This window comes from Ciconia boyciana, chromosome 1 (assembly GCF_034638445.1).
Source record: "Ciconia boyciana chromosome 1, ASM3463844v1, whole genome shotgun sequence".
Lineage (NCBI taxonomy): Eukaryota > Metazoa > Chordata > Aves > Ciconiiformes > Ciconiidae > Ciconia > Ciconia boyciana.
The window spans coordinates 131,935,635-131,958,039 of record NC_132934.1 but is presented as its reverse complement, the minus strand read 5'-3'; the positions used below and the strand labels follow the sequence as shown (position 1 = coordinate 131,958,039).

The 22,405-nt window shown below is 49.8% G+C and overlaps 1 protein-coding gene across 1 annotated transcript in view; it reads left to right on the top strand.

Annotated features, from left to right (window-relative positions):
* The first annotated feature begins 2,926 nt into the window (after positions 1-2,926).
* The window catches only part of PTCHD1 (patched domain containing 1), a 40,886-nt gene continuing 21,407 nt past the window's right edge, over positions 2,927-22,405 (top strand). The window contains exons 1-2 of the mRNA XM_072848896.1: positions 2,927-3,878; positions 17,092-17,752. Of these exons, the coding sequence (XP_072704997.1) occupies positions 3,450-3,878; positions 17,092-17,752 (1,090 nt within the window). The 5' untranslated portion in view covers positions 2,927-3,449. The remainder of the gene's footprint in view (positions 3,879-17,091; positions 17,753-22,405) is intronic.

Genomic DNA, 22,405 nt, shown 5'->3' with positions numbered 1-22,405 from the left:
GAACCCTGTGCAGATGCCATCTTTATGAGTCACATCTTCCCCACCTCCCTTTTACACTCTGTCCCCACAAGTGGCTGCCCTGAGGCATTTGCTTTGAAAGGGCATAATCATATTGTCCTCCCTCTCATTATCCCTCTTCCCAGCATCTGCACCTCATTGTATGGTCATCTCTTCTCATCGTTCTCTTCTTAATTTAGTTTGGAAACTCTCTAGAGCAATGAGACATCATCATCTATTTTGTAAAGCACCATTCAGAGCCGTCGCAGAGTAGCGCGTACACGTGACAGAAATCCTACCCTTCCATTTCCTCCAAAAGATAGGCAGAGCTGGTTAATGCTCAGCAGGTTAATGTGTGCTGCCCGGCATGTGTTACCAGCAAGAGCTCCAGTTACTGGAGCTTTCCCCTACGACAGACGCGAGAGCTCAACCATGCTTTGCTCCTCACAGAGTACAGTGGGAGGCCTCCAGCTGCTCCGATCCTGACAACCGTATTACCACAGAACATATTTTGATGGCAATTTTTGGAGTGCTAGGGCAGTGACAGTAACAAGGTGACTTCACTATCTGCAGAGTCAGGAGTATGCAGAAGATTTCCCCTCCGGTTTGGTAACATCCACAGGACGCTCATGGCATTGTAACATTCTCACTCAGTGCGGTTACAGCACACGCAGCTGAGCTGTGTTTCCAGCAGCGCATGTCAAGCTGCCTCACATCCCACCCCTGTATGTCCCTCCCCTATGGGCAACCCCACAGTCGAAGGCAGGGCAATTCCCTGGGCCAAGATAATTTTGTGGGGTGAAAACCCATTACTACCTTTGGAAAGACAGCGTTTCCACCGCAGTTAACAATGCAGTCTGATGCTGGTTACAATAAGCAATAGAACAGACACTGGTCTGGGAAGACAGAGCAACATCCAGCAGAATTGCTGATACATGGGGTTTCCTCTCTGCCCCCGCAAAATGGATTTTTTCTTCCTGGGGTCACCTATAGCTTACCCAATGTTAATGTGCTGAGAACTGGGATGGATGTCAGGCCCTCAAACTAGTTTTCCTGAGGTACTCTGGAGAGCTGCAAATCAGCCACTGGATGGTTACTGAAATAATTAATAATCCCCTTCATTTTTAATAATGATGAAATATGTTTAATGGAGACAAAAAAAAAAATCAGCACAGATGATACTGTCAGCAGCAATGACAAAAGCTCTTTACTTGTTGCTAATGACATGAAATACTAGGCGCATCCTGCTGTTCCCCCTAACATACCATAACGTGACTAAGCCTGTGCTGTGACGTGTGTACAGCTGGAAATGGGCAGCGAGGGGAGAGCGCTGGACTGGGAGACAAGAGGCCTGGGCTCTGAGGCCTGACCCGATGCCAAACTTCACCCAGGCTTGGGCCCAGCTCTCTCCCACATCTGCACTTCTGCTTCTGTTTCCATCTTCGAGGTTTTCTTCAAATTATATTCAAATTAATTTTTTTTCTTAAAATGATGTGGGACTGATACGAGCAGTGGGGACCCACCGCTGTGGGAGCAGAACCGAGCAGGGGCACGATCATATTACAAAGCCCAGCATCCCTGGATCGGGCACTCCAGAAGCAGCCACGCTGGCCCTGCAGGCAGAGTACTGCCTGGAGCATTTCCTGGACGTGGGCACAAACCCCAGAAGAACCAGGGGACGTGGGGACCTTGCTGGCCATAACTCCGCGCAGCTCCATCAAGCCATTCGCTCGCTCGCCACATGAGAAGCGGTGAAACACGGAAAGAGTTTAGCATTCAAGCTGTGTGACCTAGCTGCGAGTGAGGAGACGGGAATGATGTCAAGGAGGTTTTGTGCATGAAGCGTCCGTGACAAAACATTAGCTTGGGTCAGACGCTACTGAAATGTAAAAGGAAGGACGACTGTCAGTCTATCAATAACCAAAACAGGGAGCTGCTGCTGTTTCATGCAGCAACAGGTGTAACAGCTGTCAAACAGAAACTTCCTTTTCGCCGATTTGTGAAACCACTGGCCTGGGTAGTAACTGGACTCCCAGTACCAACACCTTTGCTTTGAGAAATAACAGCTAGGGCCAGCTGACAGCGGTAGGAATCGGTGCGCCCCAATATGGCAACAGCCAGAGCCGGCACGACCAGCACGAGCATTTCTGCTCGTTTCTGTTATTTAATTGCAATTTGTGTCTAAAAACGCGGCCGTCCCCCCAGACCGCACCCCGCGGGGACGGGGTGTACCTACGCACAGGTGGGCAGCGCGCTCGGCCACACGCCGCCGGGGCTGCCGGCTTGTGGCTAGGGGAGCGGCAGCGCGCTCCCCCGGCACGGCACGGCACGGCACGGCACGGCACGGCACGGCACGGCACGGCAGCAGCGGCGGGGCGCTGCCGGGGCAGCCCGGGGCGGCCCCGGGGACGATGCCGGGGGGCCGGGGACGGCGCGGCGGGCAGGGACGGCCCCGCCGCCGGCGCCCGGCTTCCCTAATGGGCATGTGCGGCGCCTCTCGCACATGCCCACTCGGGCCGCGCGGGGCTCTGCCGCGCTGCCGGCGCCGCCGCGGGGGGGTGCGCGGCTGGAGCGCGGGGCGCGCCGTCGGGCACCCCGGGACGCGGCCCGCCCCGCCGCCGGGGGAAGCGCCCAGACGTTTCTGGCGGCGGGTCCCCGAGCCAAAGCCCCCCACGAAACACACCCAACTCCCCCCCCCCCACGGGGGGGCCGGCCGCTCCGCGGCCCCGCCGCCCGCCCGTCGGGGGCGCGGGCAGCCCGCGCTACCCGGCCGTCCCGGGGGCGGCGGCCCGGGCGGGGCGGGGATGTGGCGGCGCGGCGGAGCCGGCGGCAGCGGCGGCGGCGGCGGGCGGAGCCGGCCGGCAGCCGGGCGGGGCGGGGCGCGCCGCGGCGTCCCGAGCGCGGCCCGCGGGGCGGCCCCGGCGGGAGGCGGCGCGCTGCGCCCCGCCGCCCCGTGCTAGGCGCTGCCCGGCGTGGCCCCGCGCCCCTGGGCGGAGGGCGCCGGCGGCGGGGGCGCCGCGGAGGGCTTTCCGCGCCCGCCCCGCCTGCCGCGGCCGGGGGATTAGTCAGCAGTCTGCGGGCAGCCCCGCTCCCGCGCAAACTCCGCGGCGGGGGCGGCAGCGGCGAGCGGCGCCTGCCCCTGCCCCTTCCCCTTCCCGCGGCGAGGGGCGGCGGGGCCGCGGCGGCGGCGGGGCTGCCCCCCCCCGGCGGTCCGCGCCGCCGCTCCGCGGCCGCGGCGAGGGGCGGCGGGCCGGCCAGTCGGGCAGCGAGGCGGTGGGAAACTCCTCTCGGGCACGGCGGCGTTGCAGGAGGACGAGCGCCCGAGCCGCCCCGCGCACGCACCCAGGCGGGCAGGCGCGCACACACACACCGCACACGCACACGCGCGGCGGCGGCCCCCGGCCCCCCGCAGCCGCGGCCGGCGGGGAGGCGGCGCCCGGCGGGGCTGCCCCATGGTCTTGCGGGGGCCGTGGGGGAGCTGCGGGGGCCCCGGCGCGGCGCTCGCCCTCCTGCGCGCCCTCCGCACTAGGATGTTGCGGCAGGTCTTGCACAGGGGGCTGGGGACGTCCTTCTCCCGGCTCGGCCACTTCGTCGCCAGCCACCCGGTGTTCTTCGCCTCGGCGCCCGTGCTCATCTCCATCCTGCTGGGCGCCAGCTTCAGCCGCTACCAGGTGGAGGAGAGCGTGGAGCACCTCCTGGCCCCCACGCACAGCCTGGCCAAGATCGAGAGGAACCTGGTGGACAGCCTCTTCCCGGTGAACCGCTCCAAGCACCGGCTCTACTCCGACCTGCAGACGCCGGGGAGGTACGGCAGGGTGATCATCACCTCCTTCCGCAAGGCCAACATGCTGGACCAGCACCACACCGATCTCATCCTCAAGGTAACCGCGGCGGGTCCCCGCTCCCCGGGCACCGCCACCCCGCCCGGCCCGGCGCTCCGCATCCCGCCCCGCTCCCCGCCGGCCCCGAGCCCCGTCCCCGCACCTGCCCGCACGCACGGACCCACCCGTGCATGCCGGCCTCCGCCCGCCCGCCCGCCGCGGGCGCTGCCGCCGCAGCTTCCCGGTCACCTCCCTGCAACAGTTGGGATGCCTGCCCGCGGCGGGGAGCCGGCGCCGCGCTCCCGGCCAGCGCCGGCGGGCTCCGCTGCCTTCCCCCCCTGTGCGTTATCGCTCTCTTTTTTCCCTGGCTCGGTTTTATCCGCTTCGGGTGAGCGAGAGGGGCAGGCTGCTTGCTTAAATAATTTTTCGGTGCCTCTGTACTCGCCTTGCAGTCGTGCTCCGAGTTAAGGCGACTCGGGCTTGGATAAACTCAAACTTCAAAAACAGTTAGGTACCAATCTGCCGAGCTGCCGAGAACGCTTTGGGGGGCTGCTGCTGCGTCTGGACTGCACTTCTGCCTGGAGAGGGGTAGCACAAAACCTCCTCGCTGCTCATGAAGGCAAATGACATAACTCAGCTGATTATTTTTAGCGGGTAGTGGTTTTTTCCCCTCCACTCCCAACCCACCATCACAGAAAACGCTGGTTTCATGCATAGATGAGGAAGAATCCAGCTCAGGTGTAGATTGCAGGCACGGTGCAGCCTGTGCTGCCGGTTCAAGTTAGAGCGGGCAGCATCTTCCCTTGTCACTTGAGCGGCACGGAGCGTGCGAGTCACAATCTAACAGGACATCTCACCGTACTATATGTCATAACATGTCGGAAATCTGCGTTTGTGGAAGCTGGTACTCTAGTTTACACCGCAGTACTTTCGAACATTCTTGGAAGGAAAAACAGGGAGGACAGATGCAAAAACCGTGTGTTAAGAGGGTCAAGTTCACCCAAGAAAAAGGAAAGGAACATTTACAAATAACCAGAGGTGTGGCTAGCTCAATCCTGTTGCCTTGTGGAAACCCCGGAGACTCAGCATTGCTTTTTTTTTCCCCCCCTGAATGTCAAACTGTCAGCCCATACAAAAGCCAACGTTAATTCTTTTTAATCACTTCAGGGAGTGTCTCTTCTAAAATGAGAAAATAGATGCAAATACCTATTGTAAGAGACTTTGGGGAGACCTCACTCTTTACTAAACAAGGAAATAACTGTTACAGTGGATTTATTTATATTTTATTTCCACTGTAGGCACATGCAGAACTGTAGTACAGAGCCACTCGGTATTTTATGTTTTCCTTTTTTTGCTGTTGACATATTACCCAACGGTAATCAGCAAACAGATTGAATGAGCATCGACTCGCTAAGTACAGTAACAGGAATGTTACTGGCGAACGAGAAAACTCCAGAGAGACGATTTTTTCCTTCATTTTCTTGTACCATGAATTGCATTCGCATCCAGTATATGCACATTTACCCAGTCATAGGATAATAATGATAATGGATTTTTTTCTCTGTACTGCTTTCTCTAGAGATCTGTAGTTTTATCAATAGCATAGTGACACACAAATAAATGGTACTCAGAATCTTTCCGCAAGCAAACTTCTGCATAAGATTTATCACAGCAGCAAAAGAGCTATAACGTAGGAAGTTCTCTCAGTATTTAACACTGCCTCATTTTTAATAGACAGAATTTGCTAACAAAATGATTATTTTTCATTTAGTGAGATAATGAACACCATTGCCATTTGACTGTTTACTCTTACTGTTAATCTGACATTGTCAGGCATATTTGATGCATTATTTCCAACTCTTTACTTGTCTAATTAATTCCAGTATGTCTTGTGCAGAATAGATTATGTCCTTTGTCCTAATTATTTTTCTGTTTGTGGGCAGAGCCAGGCTCAGGCAGCTGCCTATCCAACCCTGTGGCCGGCCCCATGGGTCAAAGCACAGCAAAGCAGGAGGGAGGGCTCCTAGCTTCCAATATTGTTATATCCGTGGTGATGCAGGGCTACATCATTTTGTGTCCGCAGGGAAGGAGAAAGGGAAAGGTGGCCATCAAGCTTTTCCTATATATATGCAGTTGCATGAAGGGGAGAAGGGAGCAAAGGCATTCCCAGCCCAGAGCCAACCAACTCAAAGTGCTGTGCTTGTAAATAAGTGTCCTGGGTGGAGTAATCCCACCTACGTTCCTGAAGATGCTGTCGTGTAGGCACAGTCAGAGCAGAGAGCCTATACGGCAGCATTTGCTTATCTTTCCTTTTCTGGAGAAGGATGACCTCCCGGAGGGAGAGGTTTTGCTTTAGAAGAGGCGTCAGGTTGGACACTGGCTCCTCCCGCATGGTTGTTGCTGCATCTCCACCCACTAGCAGGAGGATGGGAGACCCAGGAGGATGGTTGCCCCAGGCAGGCGCCAGCTGCTCTTGCAGCACCTCTTCTCGGTTTCCTTACCTGCCGTATCCCACCTCATCAGCCAAGGAGGGAAGGGAATGAGCCTTGAACAGCTACAGCTACTGTCGTCACGTGGCAAGGGAAGGAGAAGATTTCCTCTGGTTTCGGCAGAGGAAGAAGTCAGCTTCCATTATTGTCCCCTTAGTAAAGGGATACAAAGTTTTGGGGTCTGAGCAGTTGACATTGAAATAGAGCTGGTACTGTCAAAAGTTAATCACTCTAACATCCTAATCAATTAATTAGTTAATGAAATAACTTCTTTGGTGGCATCTCTAAAATACTCTGGTTAGCTTGGTGGGCGCATTATCAGCCCAAGAAACTTGCTGTTACGGCTACTGCACGATACCCTGTGGGCCGGCTGGGAAGAGATTTAGGGAAGGGCTCAGCCTCACGACTGTCTCGGCCCAGATCTCAAGCGGCGCTCCCAGAGCAGGAGCTGCCGTAGGACTCCCTGCTGACAGCATGCATCTGCCAGCGCGACGCTGGCTGCTCACATGACAGTGGCAGGTCTTGCTGAATGTACAAGCTGCTCCACACAAGGTCTCTCCTGCTCATTAGCAGGGAGGCATGTGGCTGCCTTATATAATAGTTTCGACTTGGAGATGATGCCAAGTACCCTTTGCTTTTTTATTTTTGTATGCATCTCCATCCATAGTTCTCATAACTCCCCATAAATGCTTAAACCATTCTAGGCCTGCCATCCCAATGTTGCATTTCCAGCTAGCATAGTCATTTACAGAAGAAAGGGAGAAACCTAAACATATCCTGATTCTCTGGCCCTGAATAGATGATCCAACAAAAAGCCTTGGTAGAGTCTCGGATACGCAAGAGATGCATCCTGAGACTGGGATACTGTGGGAGGGCAATAATGAAATTTTACTTGCTACGGTACCTGCTCTATAGCTGAGCACAGGGCACAGCTGGCATCCTGTGCTGTCAGTGCACAGGACCTCTCTTGCTCAAGATTTCACAAGGGGGGGGGGGAGAGAGAGAGAGGAAGTAAAAACACCTAACTGAAGAAAGTGTGTTTTTACCCCTGTATTTCCAAGAAGTGCTTGGAGAAACAAAAATAATTGGGATATTTGGTGTGGACCATCGCGCAGAACTTCAGATGACTATGTAAAGTCTGTAGAAATCGTCCAAGCCTAGAATCCCACCTACAAATAGTGTTAGAGCAGCCCCCTGCCATTTCATGGTGGTATTTCCACTTGCAAGTAGAAACTTGGTAGGTTGAAGGCATACAGACTCACTGGAAATACAGTCCTAGCCAGATTTTTGAACCCCAGAAAATATATTCTGATTTAGCCAGAATTTGAGACACCCATCCTTTTGAGCCTATTCATTCCTCTGTACTTACAGTGAGTTAACTGCGTTATACTACAAAAGACTTTTTTTTCCTAAATGAAAGGTTTCCTTTTTTTGCAGAAGAATATCCTCTCTTCCACTTATGTTATTGTGTTTATAACAGTAACACAGTACTATTTTTTTTTGGCAAAAACTCCACTTCAGATGACAAGATGCAAAGATGAAAAGGGATTGAAATGTAACATGCCTTAGTGAAGGGGATTGTATTTGCAGTTTGCCTCTATGAAAATCTGTAGATGAGGGTTTATTTTTTTTAACAAAACCTCTCCTAACTACATATTTTCAGACAGTGCTTATACATCACCCCTCTCCTATAAACTGGCCATCAATAGATGTAGATAGCTGATTAAATATCTATTTGAACATGCAAGCAAATGGTAAAATTAGGTATTTCTGTTTAAGGACACATTTACTTAAGAACTGCATAACTTCTGATTACTGCAGAACAAACCAGTTGAACTTCAAAATTTTGTAGACCTCATACTTGTTGGGGTTTTATTTCCTCTCTCTTAGTTATTATGTCCCTGTTAATGTGTGTGCCTGCACGCTCTGTCTACGGTCTTCCCAGAGTTCCTCACTTATTTGCTACGTGTGAGGAAACTCGTGGAGGAAATAACCATATTTATGTTCCCATGTCTGTGGTATTTCCAATTGCTTTGCTGTACAAACATGGCATGCTTAAGCCATTCTTTTCAAAGTCAGTGGAAGTGGGTTCTGGTTGTTCAGCAGAGCCGAAAGCTGGGTCTGTCGCGATCCTGGCTAACGCAAGGTACCCTTTGTTTTCAAACTTTGACTACTTCTGAATGCCTGGACACAGGCAGTCAACTGTGGATCTAGCAGTGGATATAGTAGGTCTCCACCTTCTCTAGGTAGCTCCGGAACTAAAAACACTTCTAGGGAAACAGTCAACAGAACAAATAGTGAATTCTGCTAAAAAAAAATGTAAAGGATGAAGTCATGTCTTTAAAGCAAGGCTGTAAGATGAGGGGAAGAGTCCTAATACAAGAAAAACAAGGGTGTGAAAGCAGCAGAAGTGCAAGCCTGTTGTCATAGCAGCACAATGCTGCAGGGCTAAAATGTATCTTATGCGAAAACAGATGAGAATTAAGATACGCAGGTAAGATCTGGGCACAGCCAGGGAAGAGGGAAGATAAATAGCGTGCTGCAAGGACAGCGTGGAAGCATGTGCAGAAACCCCTCTGAGCTCCCGGTGTCAGCAGCAGCAGCTCCTCGCCGTGGTTGCTGCAGGCGAGAGGGTTTGATCTCTCCTGCAGGCACCGGCCAGCGGCTGGAGCAGAAGTCCTGAAGTTGCCCATGCCCAGGAAGACGACCACATCCCGCTGGTCTCCGCAGCCCCCCTGCCCTGCTCCAGCAGCGCCAGCCGGGACGGGGCCCCTCCGCTCTCCCTCCTGCCTCACGCCGTGGTGCCGATGCTCCCCTATGACCCCGCGTCCCGAGCTGCTGCCAGCCAGGCAGCCCGTGCTAGGAACGCCCAGCACCCCGTGCTGCATCGCCTTTCCTGCCTTGGAAGGTCAGACCTCACCTCCCGTCTAACAGAGCTCACGGGGGACAGATTTTCTCAATGCATAGCTGGACGTGTGTGACGGGGAATGTCACCCCTCCGGGAAAGCGCAGCAAGTGGGCAAGGCAGGCGTCGGAGGCCGGGGACCTCCATGCATCACAGCCGGCGAGGCCAGGCCACCGGCGCCCCAGGCAGTGCCGCAAGGCTTGAGGAGAGCTGCCAGGGCTCCCCAGCGACCACGTTTGGGCTTCCCAACAGCTGTGACCGGGCCCCGCCTTTAAGTTGGGGTTTACAGCAGGAGAACCCCCTCTCTTCTGTTGGAAGGGAGAACGAGAAGCTGAGTCATTAATTAATGCAATGGGCTGTGAACTTGCAGCTATTGAGGTTTCCCTGCAGCGAGGAAGGGACCGTTGGTCACACTTCTGCTGGAGGAGCCCTTGGCAAGAGCCTGCACCGTGTCTCCAGCCCGCCGGGAAGCAGTGTGAGGATGGAGGGGTGTTTATGGAGAGGTCTGGGGTGCGTGGAGAAGGGCACCGGTGGTGGAGCTGATGCAAGATCAGCCACAGGAGCGAAGTTTTCATCTTTTTTCCCGTCATGAAAAATCAGTCTCGGAGCCGCTCACCAGGCTGCGCAGAGGGGTTTCTGCTGCCCAGGCGTCCCATCCTCCTGCACGTGCCGGCCCGAAAACCAGAGTGGGCTTCTCTCAGTGGGACAAATTCAGGCAGAATTGCCATGGCAATTGTCAGAATTAAGACGGTATTGATTAGAAAAGCTTCTCCACTTCAGATTAGAAAAGAAAAATCGTATCTCGCAATTTTCTGTAGTCAGAAGTCAGATGGAATGTAAATGCATGCACATCTGCCACTTGGAGCACTAATAGTTGTCCCTCAGTTGATGACTTGTAGTTTGAACAATTTTTAGATTTTATTTACATGAAAATTGTTTGGAGAAAATATAAGTCACCATGTTTTGGACAGGTGAAAAAATTAGTTGCAAAAATACATAGCTTGCATAATTAGTATCTTAGCATCTCTTCAGGAAACCTGATTGTAGGACTGGTAGAAAAAGTCCCTGGCTACCAATAGCAATCCTTGCTGCACACTCTCCAGCTGCAACTTCTAATGTATATCCTGAGTCCTTAGGATCTGTTGGCTTCCTCCATCGGCCGTGTGCACGCTCTCCATCCCTCAGCCAGGCTGGCTTGGTCAGGAGGCTGCTGCCCACCAGCCCCCTTTGAATCTCTGCCCGGGGCCCGTCCTCTCAGACCGACAGCAGGGCACAGCCCCATTCGGGGGCTCCCTCGCCTTCCCTCTCTGCACCTTCTTCTGATGAAAATACACTCTTAATAGTTTAATTCTGCCCATGTCTGCAGAGCCCCCAGTGTTTTCTTTTGTGGATTAAGCTGGGAGCTGTGCAAGTCTTTTCCCTCGTAACCCTTTTACATTTTGACTGAGGCTGTCTCTTGAAGTGAATAAAAAAGCACTCTGCAAAGATAGGAAATGCCAGAGATTACTGAGATCATAGAAAAAGTGGAGAAATTTATAGCTATCCATTAAAGGCTTTTTCTCCTCTTCGTTTTCCTTGGCACAAGTTACCTGTAAAAATTACTAAAAGAGTAAACCAGCTTCACATGAAAATGAAGCCTATATTTAAAATCACTGTCTTCATCCTGCTTTCTAGTTCTTCAGTCCTGAACCCAAAACAGTGATGAGATTTTAAGCAGTAATAAATAATGAGTTCATTCTTCACTTTATTTTTGAGCCTTCTCAGGCTTTCCTGCATAACCATGAGACTTTTTTTTTTTAATGGAAGCTGAGATTTTTTTAAAAAATCACAATACTTCAGGCTCCAGGGCTCAGAGAAAAACCCGACTTGGTGAAAATGACAGTAAAAAAATTTTAAGAGTTGGCAGCACTGTCTGGAGTGAAGCTCATTTTTAATTTGAACCATCAGATGTAGACTGAAAGAATAAATAGAGTCAAATAATAGCAACAACAACAAAAAAAGTAATATGGCATTGCAAGGATCTTACTCCTGTGAGTAAAACATGTCTCTCTATGTGCCAGATCATTTGCAATACAGGAGGACATCCGTATATCTGGCTAGTTTTGTCTAGTTGGCCGTTCATCGACTGTACGTCAAGTGACAAAGCGTAGTCAAGTCCTTACAATGAGTGATGTCCCCTATAAAACACAGCACGTCACCGCTCAGCAGCAAAAGCAAACACGTTGGTGGTATATATGATAAGCAGGAGGTAGCTGTACACATCTTTAATATTAAAAATGATGGCTGTGACTCTGATCCAGCTCCCACAGGGTCAGGATGTCTTTCCGTGCACTGGGAATAGAAGCTTGGCAAGACCAAAGTGTCCCGTTGCATGTTGCTGTCGCTCCCACCGTGGAGTTTCCCTGGGAGCAAAGCTGTGCCGCCAGCGAGGCGAGACCCGTGTGGGTCACCAGTGGCCATCGCTGGGTCCTCGTGCCTCGTCCCCTTTGCCCATAGCTTTGATTGGGGTAGCAGATTATGTAACGCAGGGTTAAAGGATTTCTGGGATTGGACCATTTTGCAAATGAATCAGCAGTTTCTAACCCCTCCCTGCTGGGATGGGATCTGTTTCCTTCACAGGGAGGCTGCAGATTTTTTTGTTACCTGATTAAATTGACAAAATCCTGGTAATACCTGCTCACTTTTGAATTAAAGAAAGGACTTCTCAACAAAGCAAAGGGGCTAGAGGTTTTCCTCACCCCTTCTTGTAGCTCCCTGCATCTTTTGCATGGACTTAAGAATAAAATCAAGCTTTCGTTCTCTCCTGAATATACATCGCTAAGTACAACCCCTTTGCCTTCAGGTTCAGCTTTGCTGCCACTGCTGAAAGTTGTGCCAAGCTCTGTACGGGGAAGAGCCGTCTTGCAGAGCCTGGTGCAGGGCTTAGCCATCCCAGGACAGCCAAACCAAGCCTACTGGGGGGCTCTGGTTCCTGGCGCCTGCCTTCCTGTGCTGATGGCAGAGGTAGGAGGACCAGCAGCCAAAACCAGCTTGAAATCTTTGCAGCCACAGCTCTCTGAGGCCCTGGAGTAAATGGTTTAGCCCAGGATAAGTGAAGGGATTTTATGTTTTGTCTCCTGGCATCCTGTCCTGGGCCCACGGGCAAAACAAGCCGATGGGGCAGTGCAATTTTGCCACCTCTCATCTGTCAGCTGTGCCACAGGCTGAAACGTGGCTTGGTGTGGAGGCCTGAGATCAGTACAGCCCTCAACTGGACATATTTGCAGAAAGGGATTTGTCTCCCTGTTGAAGCCATCTTTCCTCTCTGTCTAAAATAAATAACCAAGTGAGCATGGGACTTGGAGTAAAAAAAATACCAAGACCAAGGTGTTACCAAATGCGAATGGCTAAAGGCTGGAGGAAGAGAAAACTCTGTTCTAGAAATCTCTGGCATGGTACGGGACACATATGAACACCATTTTTGGAAGGGAGAGGGGAATTGCAAGTGATGGTCACTGGTTAAACACTGATGAAAGTGGGAGGTGGAAGTTATTATTTCGTGCCTGAGCGCTTTCAGGGACAGTGTGCCACCGTGCAAGGGAGCCTAGGCGATGCTGTGCAGTTCTCATGCTGCAGTGCTCTGGCATCTCAGCAATAGACTGCTTTTTGCTTCCTTGCACTGTTAGCTAGCTGAAAAAGCTGTGAGCAATGAGCAAGCAGTGCATGTCTCCCCCTTCAAGAAAGCCCATTCATTCAGCTTTTGTTATTCCTTTAAATCTCCCTTTCTCCTAATAGGATCGGTAAGGATAAGAAAACAGCTGGATAAATGAGGATCTGGTGGTCAGTCATTTGTCCCAGTACTAGGTGCCAGGTTTATTCAGAATATGGTTGCTTGCTATTAAAATCTGCTGCACTGAGGAGTACAATATACATTATGCATTAGCATATTGCTAATGTTGTCCCCATCACACAACAGCCTTTACCACCTCCTGTTAACAAACTGAAGTTTCCTGGGGGACCTCCTGGTGTACCATAGGCAAGTCAAGTTGCAGACCGTGTAATCCCTTGAACTTGTAGGACGTGCCCTTGTAACCTTTTGGACCTTCTGCTTTCTGTGGAAGCCAGTCACCCGGGGCTATGGGTGTGGGCTCTGGATGCGAGTGGAAAAATCTGCGTGGCCGCAGTTGAAAATCTGCGTTGCCCAGCACGGCAGCAGAGAGGAGAGTGCCATGGGACTGCAGCTCTCGGCAGGGAAGAGGCGGCAGCCCCGCAGCGCACGGGCTGCCACGGGCAAGCAAAGGGAGAGAGACAGCCTGCAGCCATGCTGCAGCATGCCCTTGCCCTGCACTGAGGTGACAGAGGGTTTTTTCTAGGATCCGATCTGAAAAAGCAAAGTGCAGGTAAAGTGATGTGTTTGTCTTGAGGACGAAAGTCTGAGTCAGGCTTCCCGGAGCTGAATCCTTGGGCATGCTGGTGCAGTGCTCAGCATACTTTGTTGGGATGGAGTGAATGGCAGGTCGTCCTCTTTGGCTGTTTGCCTCCAATTCGAGACCAAACATTGTGGCCGCTGGCAAAGCTCGGAGTATGTCTCGGAGCTGCTCTAAACTGCACGAGCTTGCAGCCGGCTCGGGGGGCTGCTCGGCTGCCGGGATGTGCCGGGACGCAGAGCTGGCTGCCTGCTCCCCTCTCTCCCCGAAGCCCCATTGCTGGGAGGTGCGATGGGCAGGTCCCCTCCACGCAGCGCCTGGTCCAGCCCAGCACGGCCTCGCAGAAAGCACCGGGCCAGCACCGCAGAATGGGCTCCTGATTCTGAAACGATCATTTCCAAGAAGAAATGAGTATTTTAGGTATGACATTTAGCTTCTAGCCTTTCACTAAAGATGAAGTAGCAGCTGTGACAGATGAGGTTATTTTATAACCTAAATATTGAAAGAAAGTGCTTCAGATGTAGAAGGAAGCAAATGCAGCAGTGAGGCAGGGTAGGTAAATAGCAACACACATTGTTTCATAAAAGTTGCATGACAGTTTAGGTTCTTCTGCATTGTGTCACTCGATGGATCCGCTCTGAAGGAGTTGTATTGTGAATCTAATACAGGCAGGAAATTCCTTCTATTCCTCCCGGTTGTCCTCAGCTGCACTTCTTAATATGACATCTGATTTTACAACCATTGTCAATGAAAACCATATAGTAGCTGCCATTGTAAAAAATTTAAAATCAGGTACCTGTCTTTGATTAGGTAAATCAGGGCATTTTCCCCACACTGTAATGACATACATTTGAATTCATACCCCAAAACAGCTCCAGAAACAAACTGGAAAGACAGGAAGAATTCCCCATACAGACTTATTTCTTTGGCATGTTCCTGCAAATCTTTTAATTTGTTTCATTTTAGAAGAAAGTTGTGCAAAAGCCCCTAACCTGTTGCACAGACAGTTACTTGTTCTTTCACCACAATGGAGAATTTTGCTTCTCACCATGGCCAGGTATTGTGTTCTCACAGTACTGTGAAAAGATCTGTTAGTTCAGTTCATTTCTCAAACCTGTCTTTCTAATGTCGATATTGAACTGTTGTTCTGTCGAAAGTAAAAACTACTCAAATGTGGAAAATACACCCCCAAGCTGATAGAGAATCAAGTTGAGAATATAGGAATTTTTTAATCTTTCCCTATATGATGTCATATCATCCTGAGGAACAGAGGCAGTGTAACTAAGTTTATACCCATCACAGATTATGCAATGTAATCACAAAACAGTCATCAGATTCATAGTATCATATAAATTGAGGTTTTTTCTGCAAATAGGTCTGAAATACCACATAAAAGTAATTATGATTATTTAACTTCAACAGATGCAGGATCTTAGCCATGATTATTAGACATTTTGTCCATTGCCACCAGATGAGTATATAAGCTCTACTGCTCTCATGTACTGTATCTTCTATTTTTTTAATCAGTGTTTGTCTTCAGAAGGAACTAATTCCATTAAGTATCACCTAATCCCAGCCTCTTTACTGGGCATAAGAGCCTCCTGCCCTCTTTGGACTGCAGTGGAAAACAGCATATGCAAGTAGAAAAAAAGGGAATCATCTCCCCATAGCCAGTTTTCATTGCCTTGCTGAAAATCTGAAGGCAGAAAATAACTATTCCCCCTTTAAGGAAAATAAATTATGGTCATTCTTAATTTGGCTCTCCAGCTCCCTGGACGAGCTGTGGTCTCCCCGCTTGGCAGGTGAAGGAGGGCTTCTCCTTCTTTTTTATCAGCCCTGGTTGTGTCGCCACACCTTTGCGATGCTCCTACGACCATTTCCCTCGGCGTAAAAGGGACCGAAGGATAAATCCATGCAGTTCCTCAGAGCGGATCCTGTGATTTGCTCCCCCCACGGCAGCAGACGTGGCCGCCCAGGCGACCGGGCTGTGCAGGCTTCCACGTCCACGGGGTCGCTGGGACCAGGCAGCACGAGGGGTCCGTGCCCCTCTGCGTCGTCCCTGCTGAGACCTCGAGAGAATCACGTATCTCACCGAGCCGTGCACAAAGCATGTATGCAGCGGCATGCCGGGCCCCCCAGCATTTGGGGTGCCGGGTACCCCCTGTGCCAGCTGGAAAAGAGCAGAGGGAGCCCCTTCCTGAACTTCGTGGCTACCCACGATGAAGGACATGACAGCCACAGGGAAAGTCTGCTCAGACTTCTGGCGGTGGGTAGCACCACGTTGGCCTCAGCAGCATCCTTACGGAAGGTCTCGGTACTCTCTGCACAACTGGAGCGGCACAGAAGGAGTTAATTGGTGATGGTGGTGGGTGAGGGCTCCACATTTTGCAAGGAAAACGTGCAAAAAACCAGCTTGCACATTGCTAAGGCTCCCAACATTAGCAAGCTCAATATTCTTGAAAAAGATTGTCACCTTGGCCTGTTGGGGCTACTCCCTTACCGTCTTTTAGATTTATTCCTTCTTCTGTGTTAAATCGGATTCAGAAAAGGTTGTGAGAGTTTTCTGTGTTTTTTCAAGAAGAGAGGGTAATTTTTCTGCCTTTCTGATGCTCAAAAATAACTGAATGCACTTTGGGTCAGAGTTCAGGCATGGCAAATTTCAGAAGGATGCAAAACAACTTAGAAAGGAGGCTGCACTAAGAGCTGCTAGGCCAAACAATGGGCGGTAATAACCTGCAGCCCCGAAAATGAGGGCCCCCCCCCGATTAACACAACCTCCTGGAGAGAGGAGGAGGAAACCAGTGTCATTCTCTGCCATTACTTCCCGCTCTCAGACTTGCTGAGGATTTGATGGGGGAAAGAGGGAGGGGAAAAGAGGGCAAATTAATTAATGCCAGCTATCTTATTCCCGCTAGGCCAACAGTCTCTACACGCAGGGCATGCAGCTGTGGCCTGTCCTTTACTCCAACGAGCGCTCGTCCCCTGCTGCCGCCGGCTGCCAGGCTGCCGGCACGTCCCGCGCGGGGCACCCCCGGTCACCTCTCCTGCCTTCCGTACCTGACGCGTGTCTGTCGGGAGAGTGATTTGGCAATGCGGAGCACGACAGTGTCCCCGGAAACGGTCGGGCTGTAGCTCTCCCTGTTACGTTCGCCCAGATGACTTGGAAGTGGAGGTCCGGGCCTTTGGAATTTGCTTGTTTAGAGAGGCCAAACGGCAGATGCGCGTGGCACAGATGCAAGTCGCAACACACCCGAGTTACCAGCAAAGGACGCGGGGGAATAATACTGCTATTTTAATGCATGTTTCCTTTTTTTGCAATGAGTGTGCTATTAATACTGCAGTCACCAGAACTTTTGTTACTGTTGCTTAGATCAAATAGGAAAGGGACGGAGGTGAGGAGCTGCTGTTGTTCTGGCTGCTACTGTGCGAGATGAACTGATGAATAACGTGTGTGATTTCTCTTTCCCTTGTAGTTGCACTCTGCTGTGACCAGGATCCAAGTTCAAAGACCTGGTTTCAATTACACGTTTGCCCATATATGTATCCTGAACAATGACAAGACATGCATAGTGGACGACATAGTGCATGTACTGGAGGAATTAAAGGCTGCTCGTTCTTCTAATCGAACTAATTTTGCAATCACTTATCCGATTACTCACTTAAAGGATGGCAGGGAAGTGTATAATGGGCATCAGCTTGGTGGGGTTACTGTGCACAGCAAAGACCGGGTGAAGTCTGCAGAAGCCATTCAGCTCACCTACTACTTGCAGGCAATCAACTCCTTGAATGACATGGTAGCAGAGAAGTGGGAATCCATTTTTTGTGACACTGTTGAACTTTTCCAGAAATCCAACAGGAAAGTCAAAATGTATCCTTTCACTTCTTCTTCGCTAAAGGAGGATTTCCAGAAGACGAGCAGGGTGTCAGAACGCTACCTGATCACAAGCTTGGTCCTTGTGGTCACCTTGGCCATTCTCTGCTGCTCCATGCAGGATTGTGTCCGCAGCAAACCCTGGCTTGGCCTGCTGGGATTGCTGACCGTGACCCTTGCCACCCTGACTGCAGCTGGGATCATCAATCTCACTGGTGGGAAATACAATTCCACCTTCCTGGGAATCCCCTTCGTCATGTTAGGTAACTATCTCCTATCTCCTCTCTCTTTTGTGTGTTTGTGCCTCCCTGACGCATTTCCCAGCGAGCAGCGAAGCATCACTGCATGGCTCCCGGTGCCTCCTCCCTGCAACGCTGCCCCGTGCCAAATCCACTCGGCCTCTTTTCCTAAGCTGTTTGTACCGTGCTGGGATGTTAAAATCATGCCTGGGGCTCCGGTGTGGCGTAGCACCCTGCCGTAGGACATGGTGCCCGCGCGGTAGCGAGGAGCAAGGATGTGAGAATGTTGTGCCTTGTGCAGAGGGTTTGCCCAGCTGCTGCTTTGCTGTGGGTGTTTGATTCTGGTTTTGGTGGCCGGCGTTGGAGGGAAACCTTTGCAGAGGTCCCCGTGCCGCAGTGACAGCGTCAGCTGTGCTGGCAAGTCAAAGGGGCTGCGCGCATTGGGCATTTAGAGAACGCTGGCTCCTTCAGAGAGCAGAGCGGTGCTGTCCTGGCTTGGCAGGCGCCTGTCTGAGGGATAAAGGCGGTGGTCGGTTCTGGGTTGCGTTTCTCCTGAAGCCCTTGTGTTGGCTGAGCGAGCGTAGAGAGGTTTCACAGTCCTGGGGTGGAGAGCTTTGCCTCCCCCGGTCAGGGACGGACCCGTCTGGGTAGCATCAGCGTATCCTGCAGCGGAGGGCTACCAAGGGAAGCAGCACTGGCCGCTCCCGCCCGCCAGCAGAGGCGTCGTCATCTCCCCGGTTTTCGTACCTCCTTCACTGGCTGTGGGGTACAGGGTGGTTTCATTTTGTTTCTTTTCCTCAAGGGTAGGAAAGAGGAAGAGAGAAGCGCAGTCAGCTTGCTCCCGACCCAAAATCAGTGCCCTCTCCCATCGGCACCAGGGCATTTGTGGGGACGCTGCGCATCGTATCCGAACAGGCAGGAGGGCTTCACGGGAGACAAAACAAGAGCGCTAGAGAGTTCACAGCCTCTTTGTTTGTGTTTGGTTCATAACCAGTGTGAAAAGCTTTGTGTGCTGTAGGTGTTTAATATGTCCTCATTCACGCCATTATTCATTTGTGGAGAATAATACGTGCATTGATTTGATCACAGCTTCCCCAGCTGAAAATCAGTGCTCAGTAGTACTTCAGGTTCCAAGTGTAAGAGTGTCTCCACTGACTTAGTCACATCGTGTAGCGATACAACACGTTTCAGCACAGCTATTTTTATATCCAGCGCCAGGTTCCTATGCCATGCCCGTACTGTAGCTGTGGTATTGTTGCACTTTAATTAAAGACTATGCTTCAGTGCATCGCACTACCAGTTAGCGTACAGAATACATTCGGTGACAAAGGGAATTCAGCTACATTACATCAGCTCTCATTTTCAGATGACATTCATGAAAATTAAACTGTATCCTAATCTAGAGGACATACAGCATGAGAAAGTCAGAGTCAAAAGGCAGCTAGCTTTCTGACCTGAGTCTTTGGTTTCTTTTGTGGGTTTTTACACCCGTGGATGTATTATACAATTCAATTACTCAAACTAAGTAGTCTATATTACATACGATATTACATAGGAGGGGATTTCCAGATGTATTGCAAGAGCAACACAGAAAAGAAAGCAGAAAGAAACAACACAGAAAGAAAAGCAGTCTAAAGTCCAGCCATATGAAACGAAAGTACCTGGGGAAAGCGATTCAAAAATATGAAATATTCGCTCTGTTTAGGGATCAAAGCATCTGCTCACTGGGACAACCTTTCAGATCTTTAATTCACTAATAGTGACTATGCTGAGACTTGAAATCCTTGAAGACTTACAGATAACTATGTAAGGTTTCACACTTCTATTTTAATGCTCCTTTAACTGCCGAGCTGTATCGCCAACTCTGCCTTTCTTTTCCTTTTTTTTTCCTGGGGTTTTTTTTTTGGTCTTGCTTAGTTGAAGTATTCCACTCTTAAAAGGAGTAAGTTTCAAATATGCAGCTCAGCTTTCACTGTGAACAAGTCAAGACAGAGCAGCCAAGTTCACATGAATCTTGCCTGCTTCCCCAGCTGCATAAAATCTCCCAAGGGACAGGAATATCAACAGGTAAACAGAAGGCACTGAAGACATTCTGGAGTTTTTAATGAGAACTGTTTTAAACCAGCAGATAGCTAGAAAGGCAGGGTTTCCTTTTTTTTCCTGCAGTACAACAGAAAGATTCGGCATGTGTTTCAAAATTTATTTCATGCCTGTATGCTGTTTTACTTATAAAGGATGGTTTAGCTCAAGGTAACTGAAGGCTAGAGACACAAACCACCCTCCATTATAGCCCACTGAACTACTTCCACTTAATTTCAGTGACCATCAGATTAGATCATAGATTAACTGACCTTTAGAAAGCTAAAGGATTTCTGGCTAACAGTGTAGCCCCGTAGCAATTACTCATAATCTCGTGGCTAAAAGCAAAAATTAGATAGAAAAAATGATTACACTGGACACATTTCAGGCAAGACCCCTTTACTAGTATAAATCATTAATGGAGTTTTCCCGGTTTATAGCAGCTGAGGATTTTTAACTTTTCATCAGCATCACAGAGACGGGGGGGGGACGCTTTCCAGACGTCATCTGCCCTCTGCCATGGGACAAGACTACGTCTTTCCTAACAGATACTTCTCACCCTGCACTTTGTCTCTTCCTTGGGCCGCTTTCCCCTGTGTTTCACTGCACTACTGCTACCACATTTGCATCATGTCTAACCTGAATTCCCCTTTTGTAACTCAGCTGTCCTCCTTATTTATCCACTGCATCTGGAAAACAATTTCTTTTATTTTTCTTTGCATATTTGGGATCACTCTCACTTGCCCAGTCCTCTTCCCTTTCATCCCAGGTTTCCTCAGACTATGCTTACCAGACTTCCAGCAATCTTCTTGCTTTTGGCCACTCCACATCTTCTGTGGAGTGCGGTGCCTAAATCTGGGCTCAGGATTCAGGCTGAGGCTTTCAGCAGCAAGTATGGTAGGAGGATGATTTCACACATCTTGCATATGGCAATCCTGTTCATACATCCCCATATGACATTCATTTTTTTCTCAGCTGTATGAAGTGGTTGGCATTTGGTTGGTGGCACATGGTAATTCACAGATCTTTCATGTCACTTTCTACCCTGTTTGCACAATCAGTTATTCCAAACAACACGTAGAAGGTTACCCTTGTCCTTGCTGAATTATAGCTTGTTTATCTCACACCATTTCTCCTGTTCATTAAGTTCATCTTGATACCATCACTGCTGTTCCAAGATGCATTAACTAAAGTTGGACAGCAATGTTTTGCAATTATCTGCTTTTTCATATTTTCAAGAATTACTTTCTGAGTAGTTTAAATACTTTGTCCAGTCACAAGCCCGTTCTAATAATTCAGGCAATATGTCTGCAAAATACTTTGTTCAATGTGTTCTTTAATACTAGATTTCATTCAACCTGTTTTCTGTAACATCCCTTCAGCATTAGCCATTTCCAAGAACAAACAAGCTACAGTGAAGGCTACCAGCCTCTGTAGGTGTTGAATCCTTATCTTTTGCATCAATACGACAATTTTAAATTATTAAATTACCATGGCTTACCAAGTTGCACTCTTAAGCTCAGACTGTGTAAGTGTAGGCAGGAACATCTTTTGCCTACCCCACCTGTTAAATATGACATACTGGTTTAAACACTTCATGCTTTCATTTTTAATCACCTTCATGGTAGTTTATTCTAATTTATTTTACTCTTTAATTAAGGCGGGTTACTGTAACCCAGCTCACGAAGGGTAACTCATTAAGTCAGAATAACTCAGTCATTGATGACTGTACATAGCCTGAGTACATCACTACCGTGACCATTTTTATGTTGTGGCACATTTCTTTTTAGCCCTCACTGGTTGCTAACTGAATGGCAAAAACTGAAGCCGGGAGAGATGTTGCCAGAGACCTCCTTCCCCCAGGGGTACCAAAAGAGCAGGGGGCCCCTTTGGTCACTGGAGGCCCAGCTTGAGAGCAAGGCAGGAGGCAGTGCCTGGGGCTGGCCCCGGACCCCACGGAGGGGCTGCGCTGGGGGCAAGCTGGCAGAGGAGGGCAGGCTGGCTGCAGCCGCTCTCTTCTCTAGGGATACCTTGTCAAGCCAAGCTGGGAACTTTTCTTCTTCAGCTCTGGATTTATACAGGTACTTCAAACGTGAAAGTGAAGACTGAAACCTGTGAAACTTGGCAGGCTCCCACCATTTGTCTGGGCATATTTTGAATTAGCATAAACAAAAATCTCCGTGGTTTTTAAAAACTATCACCCACATTTATCAGTGTGTAAACAAGTGATTTAAGGACAAGATTACTCACATGCCTTGTTCATGTAGGATACTTTGCTGAACTAAGGCTATTCATTTTTGACCCTAAGAACCAAAAAATTAAATTCTTCAATTTGGTTGAATTTAAAAATAGTTGATTTATAGTGTCAGCTGAAAAGCAGAATTCTTATTTCCTATTGCCTGCTCCATTAAAAACTACAGATGTTTAGTCTGGCACAGATGCTAATGTATTCATCATAAGTTTCCCTTACACATTACATGCTGTTTAATAACTGCCAATCCTTTAAAAATACCAGTTTCCTCAAAAAAACCACAGTGGTACCAAACAAACCATTGGACAACAAGCAGCACTGGCTGAACAAGTTTTTGGCGTGACTTT